This window comes from Ambystoma mexicanum, chromosome 2q, assembly GCF_040938575.1.
Source record: "Ambystoma mexicanum isolate Mex_15411 chromosome 2q, UKY_AmexF1_1, whole genome shotgun sequence".
NCBI classification, from domain to species: Eukaryota; Metazoa; Chordata; class Amphibia; order Caudata; family Ambystomatidae; genus Ambystoma; species Ambystoma mexicanum.
Window position 1 is genome coordinate 995,112,736 of NC_090924.1, and position 25,427 is coordinate 995,138,162.

The window sequence follows — 25,427 nt, forward strand, 5'->3', positions numbered from 1 at the left end:
TTATCCCTGCCCTCAAGTCGGCTGTGCAGTCTCCAACTAAAACAATGGAGGCTGTCAATTCGGAAGTTGTAGGGCAGCCTGTATTAGTGAAGAGAGGGGCTGATGATGGTTCAACTACTGCAGTTCAGTGGCAGCACATTAAGGATCTTATCATACATAACCTTAACGCATGTACAAATGTAGCTGATTTCAGTGCATGGGTAGATCCCCTGGATACTAGGGCAACTCTAGTACACACCCTAAAATCAGATATATATCTTGTCAAACGGCCCTGAGTTATGCTAAGGTTGATCAGCTCTGCAAAACAACTCTGGTCGAATCTGCTGATTTTGAAATGCCTATTAAGGAAGCCAAGGATATTAGGCTAAAGCAGGTAGATCAAATGAGGTCAGTTATAAGAACTTCAGCAGAAGTCGAATGCAATGGGGGTTGATCCATTGGAAATAATGTTGAATTTAGGGTTGCATCTGATATTACATTGGTTTCTCCACCTTCAAAGGACATCCGGTTAAATAAATCAAATATGCCAATGATTGCTGATCCAACCCTGAGGAGTTTCATTTTGGACTTGGAAAATTATATTTGCCAACGTCGAGAAATCCAAGGAGCCAGAAGCTAGGGAATCCCTTAAAAACAAAGTTCTGGCCTGGCTGCATCCAAGCGTAGGCCAATGCTGCATCAGAACTCAGTACCTAAGAGTCCTTCATAGGGTGCATATTAACTTGTGCTCCTTGGATAATACTGAGTACTTTATTATTGGGTGTGGTCAAAGCAACCTACCATTGTTTTTGAGCAAGTACACAAATGTGAGTACTATGTCATTTTCCACTAAACTAAGAGTTTCTAGCATTCCTAGAATGTGGACCCATTGCACAATTATCATGCCACTTAAGGAGTGTTCCATGAGCACAAGCCAGATGGGTTTAGGTCAGTAAGTGAGAAAGCACTTGATCCATGACCGGTTGTTGTACTGTACTGCTGAACTGTTGACAGATGTTTTTAGTGAATAAACATCCTTACCAGGAATCTGCCTTCTGACTTTTCAATGCATGCAACCTGACTGTATCTACAATAAACCTCTATTTTTAAAGTGCTTCTGCTTGAAAGGTTTAAACCAGCATACAGATTTGATTAACTTGTAATAATAAACTTTATTGAGTGAGTGGTGATGGTCTACTAAGTCCATGGAGCTTGTAAGTTTGTGGTGTAGTTTACATTTTAACCCATTACCAAGGAAACCTAAATGTATGTCGAAAAATGCAATTTTGGTCTGAATGTAATTTAAAGTTAACTCCAAATTCAATGCATTAGTGTTAAATAACCTAACCTATTCTAGCTAATAGCTATCTTCACCCATCTAAATTGCTAAGTGGTCATCTATATATCTATCTGGGCCAGCCATTTCTTGGGTTGACTATCTGAAGCTATCGTTTGTAACCACTAACCCATAAATCAATTTGGGTAGGTTTTCCTGAAGCAGAACCTATAGCAGTTACTTGTGTATGTAAGAAGTGTTGACTGTAAAACCGTGTTGGGGTCGTTCCCAGGAATGCCAGAGGTCGTCTGGGGGTCTGTCTGACTCTCAAGGGCCCAACACCCTTCCCGAGAATAAACAGAGGGCTCGGACAACGGCTAATGAGAAATCTGGTTTATTACAAAAAACTCAACAGGGATCATACAAGACAATCAAGATTCTCCAGTACATTTCAAATTTACAATGCATGCTCCCCAGTTGTGAGGCTGTTTGTCATCACCTGGGCCTTTCCCAAAAACCCTAGCCCCATCACTAATTGGGTGCTGAGAATGGTAACCCATATAGACATCCCATATAGAGGTTATTCTACTGGCCCTCACACATCAGGTGGTTAACCTGTCCCGTCCCCAAGAAACTATCTATTACATTGTTGCCGAGTAGTGGGCTTACCATTGTGAACTCATACACCTAGAGTCCTTTAAGGCGAGGTAGCAATACTTAGAGGTGGATGGGGATGCAGAAGTTACTCAAACATCAATAATCAAAACGACTCAGGAAGTTGGCAAAACTGCTTGTGTTTTATTATCAATTATCTAAAACAGGGAGTATAATGGGCATCATCTGACATCGCAAAGCACGATCTCAGCATATTTCAGAAAAAACAGTACTTTCATAAAAAAAACTCTTCATTGCTGACGTCACACTACATGGCAAACTACAACAATGGTGGGTGGCTTTCAGGGAACATCTAAGTATATGTTCTATATGGGCTAAGGTTATGATTGGGTATCTTAAGTCGGGTGGACAACTAAGCGCATCCCAAATAAATGGTCATCATCATCACTAAATACACAACGATGAACTGGTTACACAAACTATAGGGCTCTTTATTACGTGACCCTCTGTGATTGGTTTGGCACTCTTATACCCTTCTGGAATATTCCACACGCTAGCAGCACGCAGGCTACCATTCCAGGTGCATGGAGGTTTGGCGTGGTCTTGCCTCCCCACCAATTAGCCCAACATCTATCATCACTCCTACAGTCTGCCAGTCAATTAAGGCTTTGAACTTGGCCTTGAAGAAGCTGCTTGTGCCTGAGAAATAAACGGAGTATTGCATCGTTCTGTCTTCTGGTTTCGGTGTAGCTTGACCCAAGCTATTTTGATCTCACCCATGTGACTAGAGACCACTCTTTTGAGCCTTTTTCTGCCTTAAATTCTATTAAATGATGGACTCTTGACGCCTTCAGTGTTTTTTCATTCTGCTTCACACAGGAGTTTGTTCTTTTCTCACGTTCATTGTAGCCTTTTTGACAGGCGCCCAACTCACTGTGGCCTCGTCTTCTTGGTGCTGGGCCAGCCAAGCCTTTCTCGAAATTCGCCTTGCCATCAGTAATTTCCAACTGCGCCATACACTGAAATCCCTTCCAATCATGGGGTTTTAAGCCTTGCCAAAGGGCATCGTGGAATATCCAGGTTCTGTACATTCCTATATGTATACATTGGCACAGCGCCGCAATCTAATTCACTACGTAGCCAGCCTTTATGATTACTTTTCCCTACTTGCTTTTCTGCTTCTGTACAAGCGTAAATTGACTTTGCATTTTCTCCAGTGTTTCATAGCATGAGCATCTTTATCTCGAGCCTGAAATGTTGCTCATCTTTATCACCTTCACTTCAGCACTTAGAGAAGGTTTATGTTCGCTCACCTCGTCCATCTTTCCTAGGTGTGTCAGTTCTTACTTCGCATGACGTCATCAGTCTATTTTCATGTTCAAATGCAGACTGGCATCATTTCTTTGTGCATTTATATAGGGTTTTCTCAAGCGATACCTTGTCTCAAAGGTTCTTTGTGGTATTGGCATTCTCACTGGAACTGCACATGTCGCTATTTCCGGTTCCCATTCTCACTGGAACTGCACATGTCGCTATTCCCGGTTCCCAACATATAGGCAACATGGGGACAGAGCTTTGATGGGGGTACTTGACTCCACCTCTACAATTGGCTCTTGCCCCTTGCCATCCATCCCTTGATTTCTGTCTCGCGATTGGCTGGAGCTGGTATCCCCAGGCCTGGGATCCAGTTTGGTTCTCAGCCCTCTGTGCACCTCTTCAAGGTGATGTGAAATGTGTCTGAGCTGTATCTGTAGTACACCACCTTTGCCTATGAGAGTGCGTCTCCATGTTGCAACACTTGTTTCATCTCTTGTCTGGGTTGCTGAGAACATCTCATTTTCCTAGCACGGGTGATTGCCCATTGTCTAGTTTGGCTGCATCACGTGTTTGTGGACCACAAAATTGAGCTCTTGGGTCTGCATTTATGAGGATTTATTCAATTTTCCTGCAGCTGGTCCCTTTGGGTCTGGAGTTTGGAATGTGACTGTTTATCTCTGACCTTAGATGTGAGCTCGATCTGTGCTTCGTGCAGCGTGAGCCAGCTCCTCTTGTCTCGTGTTCTGTGGCTTGAGGCCTTCTGTAATTTTCCTTAGGCTTATGTGATTTCTACATGCTCTTACTGTGCTATATTACCTATAAGTTAGTCATACGTGGTGGTCCTACTAGGCTCCAATATGCTCCTGTAGTCCCATAGGGTTATTCACCATAAGCATCTGCAAGCTTGCTCAGGATCTCGTGTTGCCTTGCATTTCTGCGTTACTGCATTTGGCTAATGAGAAAAATAATAAAAGCTTTGACAGTATGTATATGTATCAGTCCTCTATCTATAGAACTGTGCAAGCATGTTCTTCGTGTAAGTGAGTGTGTGTTCATGCAATGCTGTGCAGGGCTGCAAGTATTCTTCATGACTAATGCTGATATTCCGTGGTGTCATTAGTGACATCAGCATAGTAGCTTCTTGGTGCTTAATCGTGGCAGTCCATTAGGGGGTATTCACATCCACAATCTCCGTTGAGTCTCCTATTTCTGAAATAATATGCACTGGATTGGGTCTAAATGGTTGACTGAGGAGATAACTTTCGGTGTACGTGTCAGCCAGTGGTGCACTTGGGGTTTGTCCGAAAAAGGATGAGTAGCTTCGAGCCTCGAGCCTTCAACCTGTCATGTTCATGGGGGTGAGGAGTGGAGGGGCATCCCTAAACACTATGTGCAGACAACACCTTTACATATCAGTCTACCTTTCAGTGTGCTGTAAAAGAAATCGAATAGACCTGCTGTTTGCAAGATATGTGCAAGCAGCACAACCATGAATACACAGTTAGTATGTGCCAGTTTGACAAGCTATCCATTGTGTGTCTAAGGTACGAACTAAGACTAAGGCCAAAATGTGGTAAATCTTTCTCTTTATTCTGTAATGTTGGTTCCAGCCGTGGATTAAACAGATGCAATGGAAATAGAGACAGAAAGTTGTTTACAATTTCCCCAACTATACAAATGAGTGTATTATTTTCCCTTACAAATTGTCACTAAGAAGTCAACATGCGTTTGTGTTGCCAAAACGTTTACATATTCTGAAAAGCATTGTGTTATAGTCGCCTGTCTATTTATTTCAGGATCTGGTCTCAATGACGGCCAATGGCACGAGGTTCGATTTGAAGCAAAAGAAAATGTGGCTGTTCTTACCATTGATGGCGAGGAAGCATCAGCAGTGGAAATCAACAGCCCTCTACAAGTGAAAACTGGAAAGAAGTACTTCTTTGGAGGTAAGCAATATCAGACGTTTGTCCTCTGTGTGCAAATAAATATTCATTGTACTATTTGCTTGATGTCCTTCGAATCTCAGAAAAAGGGCCATCTGCCAATTTCATCTAATTATATACGAGTCCAGCAATGCATACAAATCAGGGCAGAGTCGCTATTTTCATGTGATGGTATGACAGCTCTCACAGTTATAAATGATACAGGTTGCACTGTTTGGTATCTCGTTAACGGGTTATTAATGCTGTGATGTAAAAACAATGTAGGGGAGTAGCTGTCAAGTGCTGAGTTTACACTTAAAGTCTGCAAGTGAGAGGTTGGACTTTGTAACTTTAAGCCAGTGCCAGTCGTGCTTCTTTAGCTTCCACTGAACCAGAGTGACTGGCTGATAGATAACATTACAACACGAATGACGTGTTATAGTGGTACCTTGTTTCTCAGTTAGGAATAACCATTCCCAGCCTTTCTTCACTCATCTCAGCTACCCGCTTATATAATTGTGAACATTTGATTGTTTCTATGCTGATATGTGAGTACAATTACACTTAAACCTTTCAGCGAAATTTGACAAATTACTTTAATGTACTGCAATTTTGTTTGTCAATCTCAAACTGCATTAAGGTGTTCAACGATTTCGAAACTGAGCTTTTCTTCAAACACATCGGCCCTGATTTACAAAGGGTTTTACAATGGTATTTTCCCAATAAACACGCTCTTGTAAATCGCTTTTGTAAATCAGGCCATTTTGATTATTACATAAGCGGCTACCTCCAACGAACATGAGCAAGCTTTGTGTTATTTAGTCTAAACATATTATAATATTCCATAAATAATACAAACGTTTAAAGAGACGTTGCACACTCTTGCTTTAGATGCAAGACATCTGGACCTTTGGTACACAGAAGGTCTTTGGAGAAACTAAACGGAAGTGGGGGACTGTCACAGCTTGTACATTTTTCTAGTGTAGGTTATAAACAGTTTGCTGAAATTAGCTAGAGGAAGTGCAGTGAGTGTACCCAAACCATTTAGCGTAGAAAAGAATGGTGTACATCTGAGAGAATGCCTGATGGAATGTTATGCCTATGGAATCTTTTGGTGTGAGTGCCCGTAAGCTCCATGAAGGTCATTTGGAGTCAAGCAGCCTGTGAGAGTGGAGCCCGGTGGATGTCTCCTGTGTACTTTCCTACTTACCCTTGGACTTACCTGATGTATATACCTTGTCACTGGAACTTAGTGAAGAAGTTCACTTCCCTTATCTGCAGTATCAGACCATCTCATTTCACCCCGCAACACTGCCAACGAGCTGGCTTGAGGGAAAGGCCAGGAACCAACAGCTGTCCAGAGTAAGCAGCGCCTAGAAGCAAGGATGGAAGATGTGGAGACCAAGGAGGGGACATCCACTGGCCCCCCGTCCCCCTGTCCCATAGCCCAACAGCAGTTGCACGGCAGCTGGGGCGAGAGTTCACTGTAGTAACGGTCAGAGTACCAGTGTGGACACCCTACAGTCTCTGGCCACTGAAGCAATACTTCCCAGTAGGGCCACCTTGCAGTTTTTGGCCAATGGAGCAGCAGATCCCAGTGGGGCACTTTACAGTTATTTGGCCACTGGAGTAATGTTTCCCAGCAGGGCCACCTTACAGTTATTTAGCCACTGGAGCAGCATTTCCCAGTGGGGTCACCTTACAGTTAATTGGCCACTGTAGCAGCATTTCCCAGCAGCGCCACCTTACAGATTTTGGCCACTTTAAGCATCTTGACCACTGAAATAGTAGTGAGCATCAGTGGGGCCATCTTTAAGTATTTTAACGACTGGAAAAGGAGTTACAAAGATTTGGAGCAGTTCCAAGCAGAGTCACCATGAAGAATTGGTCACTGATTCACAGCGGGGACACCTTACCATTATTTGGCCACTGGAGCAGCATTTCCCATTTTTGGCCACTGGAGAAACACACCTGATCATTGGCACATATACAGCCTGGGAGAGATTATGTAGTTAGAGTATCACACACCAGAGAGGCTACCTTACAGCACCATGACCTTATCAAGTATGCAGTTCAGGAGATGGGCATAGACAATGGTGAGACAGTGAGCGCTCAGTCATCAAAGGAAAAGGTACTGTTGCAAGCATTTCGTTCTGTGCCCTGCATGCTGTTCGGTGTCAGAGGAGGCATCTGCTCATTGGAGGGAGACTTGGGGATATTGCAGATGTTGTTGTTCTGTCGTTGAGGATCCTGAGAGCACATATCTCATGGTTTTGGAAGAACTTGATCCTGATTTTTGGGATTTTTTTCCGAGAGCTTTCAGTATATGGCAGGGAATACTGACCTGGTTATTGTGTGTGATGTGAGGCCTGTGATATGGCTTGAGTCCTGCCTGGTTATGTGTGGCTCAGTTCTCTTTGGCTTGGTTGTGGTTGAAGTGTTTTTTGGTGTGGTTGACATGGCCTCTGTTTAGAGAGTTGTAATGGTTTCTGATAATTAATGCACTGTTGTCACAACCATCAATTAACAGGATGTATCTTGTACTAACATTTTCTTCCACTGACCAACATGAACGTTATGGACTTTAAAGTTAGGGTGTTATTTTCACAAAATGTTTAGAGTTCAATATTTGGATTGCAATGTATCACCTTCTGTGTGCTTGGGGGTGATGTGGATTGGGAGAATGGTGGGGGTTTGGAAGTTGCCACAGGTTTTATAGGGTTGTTCTGCCACCTGTGCCACAGATTTGGGGGTTTCGTACCTGGCACTCATTTTATAGGGGTGTTGTGACACCCGTGCCACAGATTCTGGGGTTTGGAACCCAGCACTAGACTTATAGTGGTGTACTGCCACCCCTGCCACAGATGTTGGTGTTTGGAACCGGGCATTAGTTTTATAGGGGTGTTCTGCCACCGGTGCCACAGATTTTGGGGTTTGGAACCCGGCACTAGTTTTATAGGGGTGTTCTGCCACCCGTGACACACATATTGGGATGTTAGACACCGCACTTGAGGGGGTTTTCCTGCCCGTGCCTTGGGGAGCTGGATGCCGGTACCTTAGGGGGTGGTCCTCTCTGCCTGCCGTATACAGAGTGGGTGCCTGTGTTCTGTGCATTTTGAGCTTTGATTATTTGCTCTCGTAGTATACTAGAGAATGAATGGTGTGCTGTGTTTCAGTACATCTTAGTTATTGGTAGCAGGATGAATGAGGGTGTTGTTTTGGGATTGTGTGGCAATACTGGTGTGTGTGAGCTAAGGCTGGTTCCTTGGTGTGAGTGTCTGTGGTAGGCCTGCATCTGATTATGAGTGAATTGGATAGACGATTGGCTACTTTCTAGGTTGTTAAACGGACTATGTTGTTGGGAGCATGAGGCATGACTCCTTGTTCTTCGGAATGGAGTGAGTGGGATTTGTTTTGGAGATTTGGAGTTTGGAGTGGAAGTGACCAGAGTGTTGTTGGTTTCATACTTTGGTCGCATTAACTGTGTATTTCCCCTCACACTTCTTTCCGTACCTTTATCCTGGTTTTCTGTTGAGGAGGGAGATGTGTTGGGTCTTGTGTTCCCTGCTTTGGTCCTGCATGAATGTTAGCCTGAGAGAATGCCTGATGGAATGTTATGCCTATGGAATATTGTGGTGTGAGTGCCCCAGTGCCCTTATGAAGGTCAGTTGGAGTGCAGGAGCCTGTGAGAGAGGAGGCCAGTGGATGTCTCCTGTGTACCTTCCTAGTTACTTACCCTTGGATTTACCTGATGTATAGACCTTGCTACTGGAACTTAGTAAAGGAGTTCACTTCCCTTACCTGCAGTATCAGACCTTTCTTTTCACACCACAACAAAAAGCTATACATTTACAATTGGTTCTGTACGGAAATACATGAACGACGCAACAGATGCCAGGTCACGGCCCCTGCAGTACAAAAGAGAATTTTGGAACACATTTTTATGTTGGCTGCTACCAGAAAAAAACCATAAGGCCTGCCACAACAAAAAATACCAACAGTACCCTGTAAAAGATTGCTCACACTGCCAGTGCCCAGCACTGCATTGCAGTGTTACAACTGTGAGACCACATTTCTATTCGGTCAATCTGGACCTCCAAATATATGTGTCAGCACATGAGTTTAAAAATACATTCATTCTATCTGCACCCACTATATACCAGCTTGGTTCTGTGAGAACACAATCATTCTTCCAGTGCCTGCTATATGCCAGTTGTCCCGCAGGAAAAACATAGTGACGCTGGTTATGCTTATTGCATGCCTGTATTAGCTAGCACTGCTATGTTCATGCTATCTGTGCCAAAAGCTATCCCACCATAATATGCTGGCAGAGTGAACAGTTGTAACTAAGGTTTGAGATAACTTTTAGCCAAAAGGCAGTGAATTCGCAGGCATAGACATTTCCGATTCCACATATCTGAAAATGATGGGTTGGAGCTCAACAACGATGTAAGCAAATAATAACATTGGGCCTCATTACGAGGTTGGAGGCAGCCATGGCGCTATTAGCGCCATGGCTGCCTCCAAACTCGTTCTGACTCCGCCCTGGTGAATGGAGCAATTACTGTTCCATTCCAAGGATGGCGGGACCGGTAATTCCACATTCACCAGGGTCATTCCCCTCAATGGGAATGGGGAAAGCGCAAATAATGATACCGCAAATTGCGGTACCGTTATTAGCTCTAGAGTCCCTTTGCGGGTCCCGTCCTTAACGCCTGAAAAAAACAGGCATTAAGGAAGGACCCGCAAAGGTAACTTGTAGTAGGGCGGTAAGGGATTACCGGCACCGTGGACCTTACTAGTGCCAGTAATCCCTTACCGCCCGCCTCGTAATGAGGCCCATTGTGTACTATAAAACGTTATTGTCCAAAGGGGCCCCATTACACAGAAGGCGGTAACCATGGCGCTATTAGCGCCATGGTTGCCGCCGGTGATTTACCGATCTCGCCATGGTGAATGGCGGAATTACCGCCCCATTCCAAGGTTGGCGGGGCCGTAATTCCCCATTCACCATCGGCCCTTCCCCATTCCCATTTGAGCCCCTATAGGGCCTATAGGGCTCAATGGGAATGGGGAAGGCGGCAATTACGGTACCGCAAATTGCGGTACCGTAATTGCCTCCAAGATCCCTTTGCAGGTCCCATCCTTAACAGCTCGTAAAACCAGACTTTAAGGTAGGGACAAGCAAAGGGACCTCGTAGTAGGGTAATCCCTTACCGCCATCCGTGTAATGAGGCCCCTTCACTGCAAGCAGGAGTGTCCATTAATCACGTTGACTCCACTCCTTGTGGATAGAAACTAAAGAACGTTTAGCAATGGAAAAATAAATGTATGCTATCTCTGAAAGAGTCCGAAATAATTAACTAGATCTCTTCCTCAGAACTGGGCATCGCTCACTCACACTGGCGATCAGTCCTGTAACTCCGATGTCCAGATTTTCTTTCAAACTGTACAAAGGGAATAAGGGTGCAGGCATCAGATCTGCGCTCCTTTTCATGTTTCCTCACTACACAGTTTTAAAAGGCATGTGAGCAGTTGAAACGAACCTCTCCTCCAGGCAACATCAATGTTCTCCTTCTGTGACTTGGATAGATTCTTGGACTGAGGCTTCCTACATCTCACATTTTCTGATGCACAACCTTCTCTTAAAAACACACTAGACACTGGATCCCGTAATTGTAGCCTAAGGCAACTGGCTTCTACTTTTCCTGCTAGGTGAGGGAAACAAAGAGGCCTGGTCTTTGTTTCACTCCAGCAATGTCAGAAAAGTTGTGCATTCGTCAACACGTGTGCTAATGGTATGTTAGCTGCATTTGCAGTCAATGATGGCTGCTTATTGAACTTGTGTTAATGTACCCTAATACGTGAGAGCTATTACTTCGGAAGGGTAGATTTGCTCTGGTTGTTGATTAGTTACCCTCTACAAACGGTCACATTTATACTAGGAACTGTACTCAGAGCCGAACATTTCACGACATGTCACTGTATTCCAAAATATTGTAAGAGAGATACGATTCTAAAGGGGTTATTTTCTTTAATTGGATTGAGGGCAGTGCCAAGATGCGCAATTGCCAGCCTGTTGTTCTACTTGATGCAATTTGCCTCGTTTGCACAATTAAGTTAAAAACAAATACACGTAAAACCTGGTTAATGTGATGTGGTGACATGGCACGTGACAGCTACGTCATGCTGTTGTGCGCGGTTACTAATAAAGGTGGAGGGAGCCCAATACTGCAGGATCTGTGTCTGTGTGTTCCTTTCAGGAACGAGTGGGGCACAGCCTCCATGAGGGGGTCCCGGGGCAAAGCAAATCACAACATTTACGACAGGGATGCAGCTGGGCAGGAGGAAGGCGCTGCAACACTGATTTTATCTCCCGTGACCTCATCCGACACCTGTCGGATGCATTCATTACTGCGATAAGGCAAACACTGCAATTGTGTGTGCCCAACTGCAGCGGCTCAACCTGCGGAATGCTCGTGCGCAGAGTGGGACATTTTTGGAACCCACAACTCAGGCCTACAGGGCAATAGACTGCCAGAAAGACCCCAAAGGCCCTTTAAAAAAAAAAAAAAAAACGTCTTTTCACTGCTTCAAAATGTTTGCCTTTTCTGAGTCCCACTGATTAGTTGACCGGAGAGGCAGTGGCCCTGGATCAGAAGGGCAGGCTTGCCCCACACTAAGGCAAGGCGTGGTCACTCAGAAGAGAGCAGAGCTTAGTTACCACAGTGTTTGGCGTGTTCCCCGAAGTGCATCAGCCGGTGCAGGTTGCACGCTTCTCTCATGTAGGAGGTTCCTGTGCAACCTACAGCCTTGAGTGATGAAGATGATCAACAAGCAGCTGGACAAGGCACTGTGAGGCCCCCTCAGGTGAGAAGGACACCATGCCAAAAGGGCACACTCGCCCTGATGCCAGAATTTGACACTCAGACAACCCCTCAAGTTTGGGACCGAAATGGGTGCTTCGGATAGAGAAGTCGGACATGTATTTAAGAGCAACCAGCAAGACTGATGTCGAGGCCAAAATTGTGACCCTCATATACTCCACTGGGTCGGAGGTTCACAAGATCTTCAAATCCCTCACTCCCATCGCAACTCCTATCAGGCAGCAAAAGATAGACTCAGAGAACACTTTTTGCTGCCTGCTAACCAAGACTATGAAAGGTTTGTTATGTGTGGTGCCAAGCAGAAGGAGGAGGAATCCCTGGACCAGTTCTATGGCAAGCTCTGACATCTGGCAAGTGTGTGCGCATGGGAGAATGAGAAAGGCATGGTGAGAAACCAACTGATACAAGGGTGTGCTTCAGGGAAGCTGCGCCGCCAAGCGTGAGCCTGGTCAGTCATTAGCTCGCATTCTGGAAATGGGCAGATCATGCGAACTGGCGGAAAGCTGCGCCACCAAAGTGGATGCTGCAATTCGTTCACTCAACCACTGGTCTTGCAAGACTTAAATGGAACACGAGGAGATCTGAAATCCCATTACCCTGCCCCAAGTGGGGCTATGACCTTTCCACACGAAGGGGAATGCCCAGCAAAAGGGAGGGTATGCGGACGCTGCAGTACAGCATAGTCACTTGGCGAGGATGTGTAAAGCCCCCACAACCGTGACTATCTTCAGAGGGCCTAGCAGGACACCCAGTAACACTCCAAGACGACAGAGGCAAGTGGCAGTTGTAGAACAGGAGAGACCAAATCAAGAACTGACAGAAGAGGAAGGAGAGGAAGAAGAGATTTTTCTCATCTCAAAAGGAGACCACCTGTGTGCACAGTCTCTGTGGAAGGAGCAAAGACGCCAGTACTTGTAGACACGGGAGTGTCGGTATGTGTGATGGCGACCCGCTACTAAGAAGCACTGCCGGGGCCTCCAGCACTGTCAAAAGCCGGGGAAAAGATGTTTACATTTGGCAGCACCCAACCAACACCTCTCATAGGTATTTTCATCACCAAAGTGGCCCATGAAGCGAAGGAGATTAAAGCCAAATTCTTTGTCACAGACATAAGTACTCACTCATTACTTAGATGTACGGCATCAGAGGCCTTTGGAACGTTTACGCTGAAGATTTCAATGAAGTTTGTGAGAACTTCAAAACATTGTTCGGTGGCGTTGGCAAGCTGCGGTGTGAACTTATGAAGCTCCACATCGATGAAACAGTACGCCCAACTGCACTAAAACACCATCAGATTATTTTCCACCTCAGAAAGCAGGTAGAATTGGAATTAGAACCTGGTGAGACTAGACATAATAGAAAGAGTGGAAGGATTCACCCGAGGGGTCTACCCCATCATCGTGGCAACCAAGCCAAAGCATCCATGGTCGGTACGGATTTGTGTCAACAAGAGGCTTCCAAATCAGGCAATGAAGCGTAAATGACACATTACCCCGACTCTTGACGACATGGTGGGGGAACTACAAAGTGCAAGAGAGTTTTTGAAGCTGGATCTGCGGTCCGGGTACCATCAGCTAGAACTCCACCCGGACTTGCATTACATTACTACCTTCACAACCCACCAAGGCCTCTTTCAATATAAATGCTTAAGCTTTCGGATTTCTTCCGCAGTGGAAGTATTCCAGAATGTGATATGTGGGGCCTTGGCATGTCTCGATGGGGTCATCAACCTCAGCAATGACATTTTGGTGTACGCCACATCAGAGGCAGAACATGTGGCATGGCTTGAGAGACACTAGAGAGGATTCAGCTCCTCGGGCTCATTCTCCATCACAAGAAGTGCAGGTTCCTGAAAAACAGCATAGAGTTCTTCGGATTCGTATTTCATGAGAATGGCATTTCCCCCAACCCACACAAAATGTGTGACATCCCAGAGGGGAGCTCACCAGGCAGCGTGTTGGAAATTAGGAGCTTCTTCTGTATGGTGACGTATTGCGGTCGCGCCGTACCTAACCTGGCAACCCTCTCAGATCCCCTCAGACTGCTGAAAAGAAAAGACAATGGGGGTCATTCCGAGTTGGGCGTTAATGGAAAAACGATTGTGTAAAGGATTACCGGCATTGTTTACCTTTACCGGCCATTCTGACCCTCTAGACCGTTTTTTACGGCGCGTAAAGTACGAGGCCGTAAATAGCGGTCTGGTGGCGCGCGCACGACACCCCATGCCGAAATTAGCGGCATGGCGTAAACCGGAGCTGATCCCAAGTCATGCAGACATGCAAGAAACGGCCTCTACAAGGCCGTAAAATAGCTTACCGGCATGGAGTAAATACCGGCATCGCCGAGAAGGTGTTAAGAACCCTGAGCAGTGTTTCCAAGAGGCACAGGTGCACTCAACCAGCACAGGTGAAGGCAATGGAGTCTGGCACAGCACAAAAGGAGCACACTCACTCACCACACCCCCTCCCACACCAAGATGATACCAATTGTAGCAGGATTACTGGAGCTGGAGGCCTTGCTTGCAAGGCAGCAACAACAACAACAGCAACCACAGCCCCCACCACAGAGGATACACAGGAGGAGAAGGAGGGTGAGACAGGCCCAGCATGCCCTACCGGTGCAGCCACCATTACCACGCCGGCAACCCCCAATCCCTCGCATCAGAGCCTCCCCCTTCAACCTCACACCAGAGCAGATCCACACCCTATACCGCCTTGACCGGGACACCATCACCACCATAGTGGACCTGACACATGACGACATAGTGAGCCTCATAGAAATCCACACTGCAATCCCGCCTCTACTCAGGGTAGTGTCTGTTCTCCACTTCCTTGCCTTAGGCACGTAGCAGCATACAGTGGGGCACGTGCATGGCATACCACAGGCCATATTTTCACATATACTCAACCAAGTGCTGGATGTCCTCATCAAACACACAAGGGACTACATATCCCTACCCCGGACACCCCAGGAGATATTGGATACATAAGTTGCCTACCATGCACTGGCAGGCATGCCAAATTGCATAGGTGCCCTCGACTGCACCCACGTGGAATTGGTCTTTCCACATGCAATGGAGGTGGCGTACCGCAACCGCAAGCAATACCACTCCATTGACGTCCAGATGGTATGAAATGCCAGTAAAGCCATCACACATTGCTGTGCCCGATACCCCCGATCAACACATGACCCCCTGGTCCTGCGGAACTCCATGCTACCACGCTATATGGAGCAACATGCTGGACAACGTGCCTGGCTGCTTGGTGAGTCACCTGATTGGGCCATGGCAACGCATTGGGGCCATGAGTAGGGTCTGATGCATACCCCAAATTGGTGGGAAAGGCGGGGGTGCATACTACACCTGTGTGGGAATGTTGACGCCGGTGCACGATGTGCACCCCACAGAACACAGTGCCCCAAGGCAATCGATATGGCACATGACTGCCTAACCTCACAGCGATGCTAGAATGTAGAAAATACAACACTACTCGTCCAACAGGTAACCTGGCCCAATACCACAACACAAGCACCACTCATCGGCGGACCTCACACACCGTAAAGGCATCCTGCACCCTGCACTGCATATGCACTATCTCGCAGCCTCCTGCATCCCACCACACAAGACAGACGTCCCTGGGAGTGCATAGAAGTGAGCCCAACAGGGATACAGCAGCGTGTCACTGGTTCCGCACACCCATAGTAGTGGTGCAAGTCAACATGGTACTGATCAGTGCAATAAGTCAAGTATGCTACTGACTACAGTCAACACCCCCGGCCACCAAATCTCACAGAACCCAACACATCAATGAATTCAGGCCAACACTGCTGCACGCATATACGGTGCACGTGCAACAAGATGTGAGTGCACACCATAAGCCATCTAAAGAAGCTACCCCTCCAACATTCCATGGCACAGGACACATAGCCGGGCCAGTAATGGGGTTGATGCAACCAGGGACATGTGTGTATGGCCAGGAATCACCAGCTGCCATGCAAGACTGCTACAGTTCGCCACCATCAATGTACAAACACTTACCTTCATTCCCCTTCCATGCAGGTGATGGTGGCTACCCTTTGAAGCCGAGGCTCATGGCCCCTATCCGCAACCCACAGAACAGGCATGAGGAGGACTACAATCGAGCCCATACCCGTACACGGGTGGCCATAGAGCAGACATTTGGCCTGTTGAAGGCACCATTTTGTTGCCACAGCCTTTCGGGTGGAGCACTCATCAACAGCCACGAGAAGGTGGCCAGGATCACCATGGCATGTGTAAGGCTGCACAATATGTGCATCCGTCGGAACGTGCCACTGCCCCCTGACCTGGGACTGCTACCACCAGATGATGATGAGGGGGTGGATGAAGAATTGGCAGGACAGCATCACAGTGCAGATGCACAGGAGGGATGTGCCGTGTGGCAAACATTGATTGGACAATATTTCTAACACTCAAGTCAGCCGAGGGTTTCAGGATGACAGGGCATCGGGCACTGGTTGTGGGGATACATGTACACCATGCACTGTGAGTCATTAAAAGACACATGCACATTGATCAATGTCCACTCTGATATTTTTTATGCACAACTGGTGTATTGAATTAGTAGGTTCACACGTGTACAACAAAACCTCCACCCTCACTCCCCTGCCCCCAACTCCCATACACACCCTCACCCCCCTCCCCCCAACTCCCATACACACCATCACCCACCTCCCCCCAACTCCCATACACACCCTCACCCCCCTGCCCCCCAACTCCGCAACAGTAGTCCCGTGTGGCACATTGAGGCCACAGGTGGCAGCATTGTCTATTGATCCATGCTCCCGGTGCCCGGGAGGGGGCATGTTCCTGCGCCGCTGAGAACGCAGCAAGCGGCGCGCTGGGCTTGCCGGGGTGGGGGGCTGGTTATGGGGGTGTCCTCCTGCTGAGTCGCAGGAATGGGACGTGCTGCCACAAGGGCATCTGCAATGCGTCCAAGTGCCTCACACACACGGTTGGTGCTTTCCGTGAACACCTGACACATTTGCCTGAGCTCCTCAAGTAACTCCAACCTGCCCTGGCAGTTTTCCTCATTGAAGTCAGTGATGATGGCAGTGAGTTGTCCTGCACGTAGTGCTTCCTGGGATGGTGTATCATTCCGGCTGAGGATTGGGTCGACATGCCCTGACAGGGCCTCGAATGGGGTACTGGGCACGGGATCTGCGTCTCCCGGTGCATCACCACGTGCAATTCGGACTGGTGTGTCACCCTCCCCAGAGTCCATGCACGACACCTGGGGGACATTGCATGGCTCGGGGGTGTATAGAGTGGGGTAGGAGATCTCCTCTGACACCCCACAGATGGACGAGGTGCTGTCCAGGATTTGCAGAGGGGCCGTGGCTGCCATCTCCCCAGAGATGCTGGACTCCTCTGACCTTGGTGTGGTGATTGTTGCAGGCGCTGATGCAGTGAGGGATGGGGGTGGTGCAACCTCAATAGGCCTTGGAGGAGCTGTGGTGGTTTTGTCCTTCCTGGCCGGTACGCGGTGGTCCCTGCCTTTGGCACTGGATGTGGTGGGAGGTCTTCTCTCAGGCTCATCGCCCTCATGCTCACTGCCTGTGGGTGTAGAACAAAGGTACAACATGAGTGGTTGTGTGAGACGCTAATGTCATTAATGGCAGCATTCACATTTCAGTCATTTTGGATTGGTTGCATTTTGGTCGTTACTACATCACTGGTTTCTACGGATGTGTCGGATATGTACGCAGGTGTGGGAGTCACTAATCCTGGGCTGGTCATGTGCAGTCTGACTCGCACACTGCCAAGCCTGCTGCACAGTGTGCTTATTGGGATGTGCTAGTTACTGCACTGTGGTTGTTGGGCATTATGTGGTAGCACTTGTCCCTTGGTGGCAGTTGTCTTGCCATTATCAGAATGGGTGGACGGCAGTATGACAAGGTGCATTGGACGGGGCTTGGAAGTGTATTCAACATGTATTTGCCATTGGCGGTGTTGACTTTGGACCCTCACCTCCATCAGCAGACGACGGATCCCCACACTCCATTTCACCGACGCCCTCGATTGATTCTGTGCCAATCAATGCAGCGCAGGTCTCCTCCCATGGCGCTAGTTTCATTGGTGAACTTGGTCCACCTCCAGTCAGCAGTGCCTGGCTGCGGTTGGCTGCGAGGATGCTCCGCACCCTCAACCGCAAGTCGTCCCACTGCTTGCGGCAATCCCTAGGGTGTGGGGGGGTGGTGCCTACTGCGCTCACCCTTTCAGCAAGTTCTGCCCATATGTTTTTCTTCCGGACCACTGCCTCTCTGCGCATGTCGCTGCTGGACACTACGTCTGTGTGCTCCTTCAGGTGGCCCACCATGGCCTGCAGCTCCTCGGGGATGAAGCGCTGCTTGCGGAGGCGGTGCACTGACTTTTTCGGGGCTTTGGGCATAGCTGGCGGTTGTGTAGGCCTTTTCCGAGGTTCAGGTTCGTCCCAAGGGTGCTGCCTGGAGAGGATGGCAATGGATTGTGTTTTTAAAGATGGCCGCCACGCTCCTTCCCATTCCTGTGCGATGACGTAATTTCCGTATCCGTTAATTAGCGGTGACCGTAATTTACGGTATCCATAAATTACGGTCACCGCTAATTAAGGACGGTGAAGCTTCTATGGCGGTGTTGTAAAGAACGTCTCGCTTCATGCCACTAAGGGGTTTAACGGGCCCTTTAGCGGTATGCCGCTAGGGGATTTACCAGCATGGCGGAAAGCTTGTGCCTGCGAGGTCGGAATGGGCTGTAAATAGCGGCGTGGTACCAGATCGGACTCGCTCTTTCCACCATGCCGGTAAAAACCAATACTTACCGCCAACCTCGGAATGACCCCCCCAATGGAAGTGAACCGTGAGAGAGCAGAAACCATCAAACGGGCACTCACTTGAAAGGAGTTTATGGCATTCTTACGGTCCGGCTGGGAGCAGTTCTGTTGCAACAGGATGCATAGGGCCAGATGAGACCGATAGTGTATGCCAGCAAGGCGCTAACTAATATGGAGCAACGCTAGTCCCAGATTGAAAGGAAAGCACAGGCTGTCCTATGGGGGATGCCGAGACATTTCGTATTTATGTCCTTGGCAAACCTACAACTGTGGTGACTGATCACAAACCACTACTCCCCATTATGGTGGGGTCCTCGTCCAAGCCACCCTGAGGATCGAATGCTGGATGCTTGCACTGAAGGAGTATGGGGTGTTGCTGACGTACAGGCCTGGGGCCCACAATCCAATGGACTACCTCTGGCATCATCCGAGAACCGGGGGGGCAAAAGATACGGAACAGATGGCAGTTGAAGAACATCATCGCTTGGTAGTGGAGGCCGCCAAACCCATCGCACTTTTCATGCAGGAGGTGGCCGACGCATCAAACTGTGACAGATGTTTTGGGGTGGTCAGAGTGGCCATGGCCAGCCGAGATTTGAAGACCGTCCTATCGAGCCACACCGTAGGAATCGAGATGCGCAGCAGGACATGGAGCGGCTGTGGCGGTGAGACACAAACTATCAGCAACCGAAGAAGGACTAATCTTACGAGGACGCAAGTTGTTGATACCACAGGCACTAGTGGGAAGAGCGATTGAGGTGGCACACTGTAGCCATCAGGAAACGGCCATGACTAATTTAAGGCTATGGTTAAAAGTCTGGTTTCCCGGCCTTGAAGCTAAAGTGGACCAGTTAATTGCAAACTGCATCTGGTGTCAAGCAACCACTCCAGTCAACAAAGAGTCCAGGATAGAGTCCATGCCTCGCAGCAACCATCCGTGGGATATTGTTCACACAGACTTTGGGTCGAAGGACCAGGGGATGCACTTCCTAGTGATAATAGACCAATGGTCTCGATATCCAGAGGTTGAGCTAGTTGAGTCCACATCGTTTGACCAAGTTGTGCAGGTCATGGAGAAGATGTTTGCAACACACAGCTTCCCCAGGATTATATGCTCAGAAAATGGGCCCCAATTTCAAGGGGAGTGTTTTGCTGAATTTCTGGCAACTGTGAGATCAGCCAGCGGAAAGTTACACCAGTTTGCCTCAGGGCCAATGAGGAGGCTGAAGGTTTTATGAGGACGTTGAACAAGGTGTTCCGCATAGCACAAGGTCAAGGCAATGAGCTAAGAAGGACATTGTACCAATTCCTGCGGTAATACAGATCCACACCTCACCGGTCCACTGGTGTGGCACCAGTAGAGACACTTGTCTGGAGGTGCCCTAGGGGACTACTCCCAGAGACAGAGGGCCGTGTGATAATTGCTATCGATATGATAGCGCAACATGGGGATGTCAACATGCGGTATCCTCTTCCTTCTTACAAGATGGAGATGCATCAGAGTACCGGCGGTAGCGGGCTAGTGTTTCCGACAGCCACAGACGGGCCAGAAGCCCCGCCCCCCAATGCACACTACGCATATCAGGATAAGCGGACGGCAATCCAGTGCGTTGCTACTCTCCAGTGAGATTGGTCACGCTCCGTAAGTTCGTCTCCTTACTCACTACGAATCTATAGGACCTTTTTCTTTACTAGGACAAGGGACTCCCTGTTGGTTCTTACCTATTGTTGTGTTCTATTCATTTATTAGCTCGGTGTTGGAAGAACGAAGGACCATTCAGGGCTACTTTCGCTTTCACTTTTACGGCGTCGTGAAGACGCCGCAGCTGACAACAGACACTCCGCGCCAGGGTAGGTTAGCGGTATTCTTGATTCCCAGCTCTCACGATCCTCACTGTTCAGTTCAGCAAGAGGATAGGGGCGATATCTCATTCTGATTATTCTTCCTTCTATACTTTCATACATCCGAGATTTAACTCAAACTTTAGGGATTTCGTTTGCCTCGCCATTGATCTCCACAAGCTTTCAGAGCAGACCTCTTCACCTCCTCCAGCTTCAAGGGTAACAATGTTTCCATCTTTTGTTTCTGTAGGATGTCCTTTCAGGTTATCTTGTACTATTAGATACTAATCCCACTCTGTTCCCTATTGTAGTTCTTTGGTAGAGGTGTTAGAGCACCTTTCTTCCAAGATTGGAAGTTACATCCTCTGTCGTCCGGAGACTTTTGATTCATACCCCAGGTCTCTTCCAAACCTGGAGAACAACCTTTTCCCTTGGAGAGGAGAACTATTCTGACCAGACAAGAGGAGCTGTTTACAGGACACTTCGAACTCTAGCACATCTTCCCCGCAAAGGGTTTTTTCCCCCTACTGGGGGTTTTCCCTGGAGGTCTCACCGCTGGCTGAATCTTTATTTCCAGTCGGCGGAGGGGCTTTTAGGTATTTCCCCATTATCATCTTGTTCAGGAGAGAGCTGCTCAAAGGAAGACTCAGGTGGGTGAATTCTACTCAGTGTTTGAACCTTGTCAAAACGATTGTATTACTAATTATTGCAGGCCGACCGCGAGGGACCATCGATGATGAGAACATCAGAGGACTGCAGGATCCATAATGAAGAAGAAAACCTCCTACGGCATCTCAAGCAACCTGACATAGCCATTGGAGATACAGTACTGGTGCGGAATCGACACTCATCGGGGAAGTTATCCCTCACCAAAGAGCCCTCCCCCATGAGGGTGGTCCAAGTCTGAGGCTCAATGGTGCCCGCAGCAGATCAAAGGGGAAAAGTGACTCGAAGCTCCAGTTTCTTCCGAATGTTTGGTGAAAAGGAGGTACCAGGAGGAAGGGGTACCCCTGTCTGAGACCTCATGCGCAGAGCAAGCACCAGGAGGCGGAGGGGAAAACAGGATGCTGATGCCAGGTGGGGTTGAAGATCATGCAACCGAGGAAGCAGGGGAAAGGAGATCCCCCAGTCAAGAAAGCAGAAGGTGCCCCCCACAATTCTGAGACTATATAATGGGTGACTAGGCGTGAACTGACAGGGTCAAGAATACGCCACATGATGTTGCCCTCATTGGGCCAAAACCAGTTTAATATGTGACCATATTTAACATGTTAAGGCTGTTATGTTTACTCTGCCCACATTGAGAAAATATTTTTTTCACGATTATGAAAAAGGAGGAATGTGATGTGGTCACGTGGCGCGCGATACTGCAGGATTTGTGTCTGTGGGTTGGTTTCAGGGACGGGTGGGGCAAGGCCTGCATGCAGGGGTCCCAGGACAAAGCAAACCACAACAGTTAATACAGGTTTTCATTATTTTTTACAGTTTTACTGTAAACAAAAAGTAAGTGTCTCCCTCAATATTAGCATGTGAGCAGCATTTATAAAGGAATCCAATGGTTTTCACCCAGTATAAAAATGATTTGTTTCCGCAATTTTTTGTAGGCAAAGCACTTTCTTTGCCCTCACTCCATGTCCAAAAACATAGAAAATCCTTGAGAGCACAAAAAGGGATGTCAGTCACACGAAGGAATTAGCAATCTATGCCAGATGTAACACCTCTTTTTGCTCTCTATGAATATCACAAATTACCCCTCAGGTATGCTAATTTCTTATGGTCTTCATCTTTTAATTGGTGCACATAAATCACTTCATTCCAGCAACAGCATGGACAATATCAGAGACACCAACCGCTGATGTACTAGGTGATCAGGTGGCAAGAGTGTGTGTCATCCTGTCTGAAATTCCTAGGGGCATCTATCCAGGGGTGGCCAGTTAAGGTCGGAACAATGGTAGGTTAAGACCAGTCATTGATCAGCCTCTTTTCCTCTTAGCCTATTATCCTTTGCTTTTGCCTTGATAAAGACCTTGGGTCAAAACATGTGTTGGCTTTAATCATGTGAAATAGAACTATGGGTGCTCTAAAAACCACTGGCAATTCCTTGCCTATTAAATCAAGACTACACATACAATCAAGTGTCATGACTCATCATTTACCCGTGCCACCAGGACATTAGTGAAATGCTCATGGATCCAGCACCAACACAGACAGGGTGTACATCCTTTCTTCATATATAGAACACACCTCTTCTTAGGATTCGTCTGTAGTAGGTCATGATGTTAGCACATGGTTGAACATCGGTATTTAAACATAATTCATTAATAGCAGTAACTGTCCTAAGTTTTTTAGCCTTAACTTTTAATTTGCACATCATTCGCGTAAATATTTCAAGCAATATGAGGAATGCTAGTTAAATAATTTCTCATTGAGTTAGTGATACTATCTCATTCCCCAGGTCACTGTTCCATTGAAACTTTCCAAAGTCTACAAAACTGCCACTTTTTTGCAAAATTGAAACTCCTGGATACCCTTTGGCACTGGCTTACCCCTCAATTTTACTGCTGACCCAAATAAATAATGAAACTCCTTCTGTCACGCTCTCAGGCATCAGGTGATTACATCTACTATCTATGCTACTTATCAGACTTGAAAAACGCATGGCTATTTTTTACAGTTGTCCCCTGGCTCCTAAAACCTCACAGAACCAGTTTCAAAGTTCACTTTGCCCTCGAATACGAAGTTTTGATTCATTTGTGAAAAGTCCACTACATTGAGATTCAATAATTTCCCATATATTTGTGTTAATGTGCATGTATGTTTTTACATTTAGTGGGTTTGGCATTTTATCTTACTACATGTGTGCAAGCTGATATGTTACACTTTCTAGACGAACATTAACGCTAAAGTAAGATATCCCATCCATAACATCCATAATTAACTACACTTTGATATATATGAAATTGCAACATCGCACCCCGTTTGCTACCAACCCAAGTTATTAATTTGGTGCGGGCAACATGAACTACTAGTAACCATGGGGACCTCTCCTGAGCACCCCAGCAATTACAAAAGGTCCAATGTATCTTGGCTATAATTTATGTGTACACAACTGTATATGTATATGTTTGGTTGAGAGCCACACACAATCTCCATGATTATAGGTGGAACTATGTATACATTTCTTTTCAGTGTGCTTCTTGGCCTCTTTTTGGATATGTATCAAATGTTGATGTGCCTTTTGGATTCCATCTTGGAGAGGAATTACAATGTACTGAACTGCTGGTAAGGTAGGGACATAAGCAGTACTGGAAGGTAAGGAAATCGGATGGTAATAGTAGGTCACACGAAAAGGTGTGTTTTGGAGAAAGACAGGATGGGCATCATTATATGCTTATTATGCCAATGGTAATAGGGATTATGTTAAATTGAGAAAGGTCAAAACAGGTAAGATTGTTTTGAAGTATTTATTCAAGTTATATGGATAAGAGGCCCTCTTGCAATGATGGTCAGAATAACTGTCACACTGACCTCGCTTGGATGCTTTATACCCCTTGATTGGAACTCTGGGGAGGAATGCCATCTCCTGGGCAATTGTAATATCATTTCAGTCTGCCTGGCAACTTGGTAAACATGTAATGAAATGCATTGCAGGCAGCCTGGAAACATGGTAAACATCTTGCAGCAAAGTGTAACATAAAGGCCATTTAAATAGTGCTGCCCACAACTATTTACTAATTACAATAAATCACATCTATTTACATTATGAACATTTAAAGACACACCTAACAGATACCCCTATTATTCTGATGCTCTGTGGAATATCAACATAGATACGGACCTATAGTCTGGTTTACTCATTCTGACTGGTAATCGCTCTAGGGATGGTAAGCTGTAGAACAAGAGGTACATACTCTAGGGGAGGCATAGTGTCACAAGCAGATACTGACACAAAAGAAATATGTCTTCAAAAAATGTATTTGATATTTGTGGGGTTGGAAACCTCCTAACTTTCCCTAATACTAAGATGGGACTAGTCTCTACCATCAAAATAAAGAAAACACAGTCCTATTCAGTCCTTTAGTCAAAATAAAGATGGCCTATACTACAAAACCTAATGCCTGCCTTATAGAATAACTGTGAGAAGGGATATGTATGTAAAAAGGAAAATAGTGTTAAAAAAATAGCAGAGCCACTTCTCTGCCCCATGTTTGCATAGCACAGGGTAAGGTGGTACACTCTGGCTGGGTAACACACTGTGGCTCTGGTTGCAAGGATACAATTCTCAATGTGGATCAAGGCTTACTTAGCCTTCCAAATGAATGTTCATTGTTCTACAGTTCAAAAACGACTCAGTTTCTTTTGGTTCCACAGTTCAAATTTCACAATATTAAAGTTCAAATTACAATTCTTGGTAGGTCTCACTCTGTCGAGCTCGGACCTCTCAACCACAATGCTTAGGGCGACTCTCCCCAAGCTTTTATCATTAACAAAAGTTTATTTACACTTTGTTTCCTGTCGAAGACTTTCGAATGTGAGAAACTGTCAAATACCTCTGCAGGACCACTTCGACTTTAGTTCCCATTTTACTTTTAGCTCCTCTCCCAATGCGTCTTGGTACCTGTAGTTTTGAGCATAAAAGTTCCATTCAATCTTGTACTCTTTTGGTTTCCTGTCATCGGGATCACTTCTTCAATTTAGCGTTACAAAGTTAATTTCACATACCTCATGTTTCTTTCACTCA

The 25,427-nt window shown here is 46.7% G+C and overlaps 1 protein-coding gene across 3 annotated transcripts in view; it reads left to right on the forward strand.

Annotated features, from left to right (window-relative positions):
• The window catches only part of CNTNAP2 (contactin associated protein 2), a 3,301,953-nt gene that overhangs the window by 1,798,027 nt on the left and 1,478,499 nt on the right, over positions 1–25,427 (forward strand). For all 3 annotated transcript variants that reach the window (XM_069648309.1, XM_069648308.1, XM_069648310.1), the window contains exon 9: positions 4,984–5,133. In XM_069648309.1, coding sequence (XP_069504410.1) covers positions 4,984–5,133 — 150 coding nt within the window. The remainder of the gene's footprint in view (positions 1–4,983; positions 5,134–25,427) is intronic.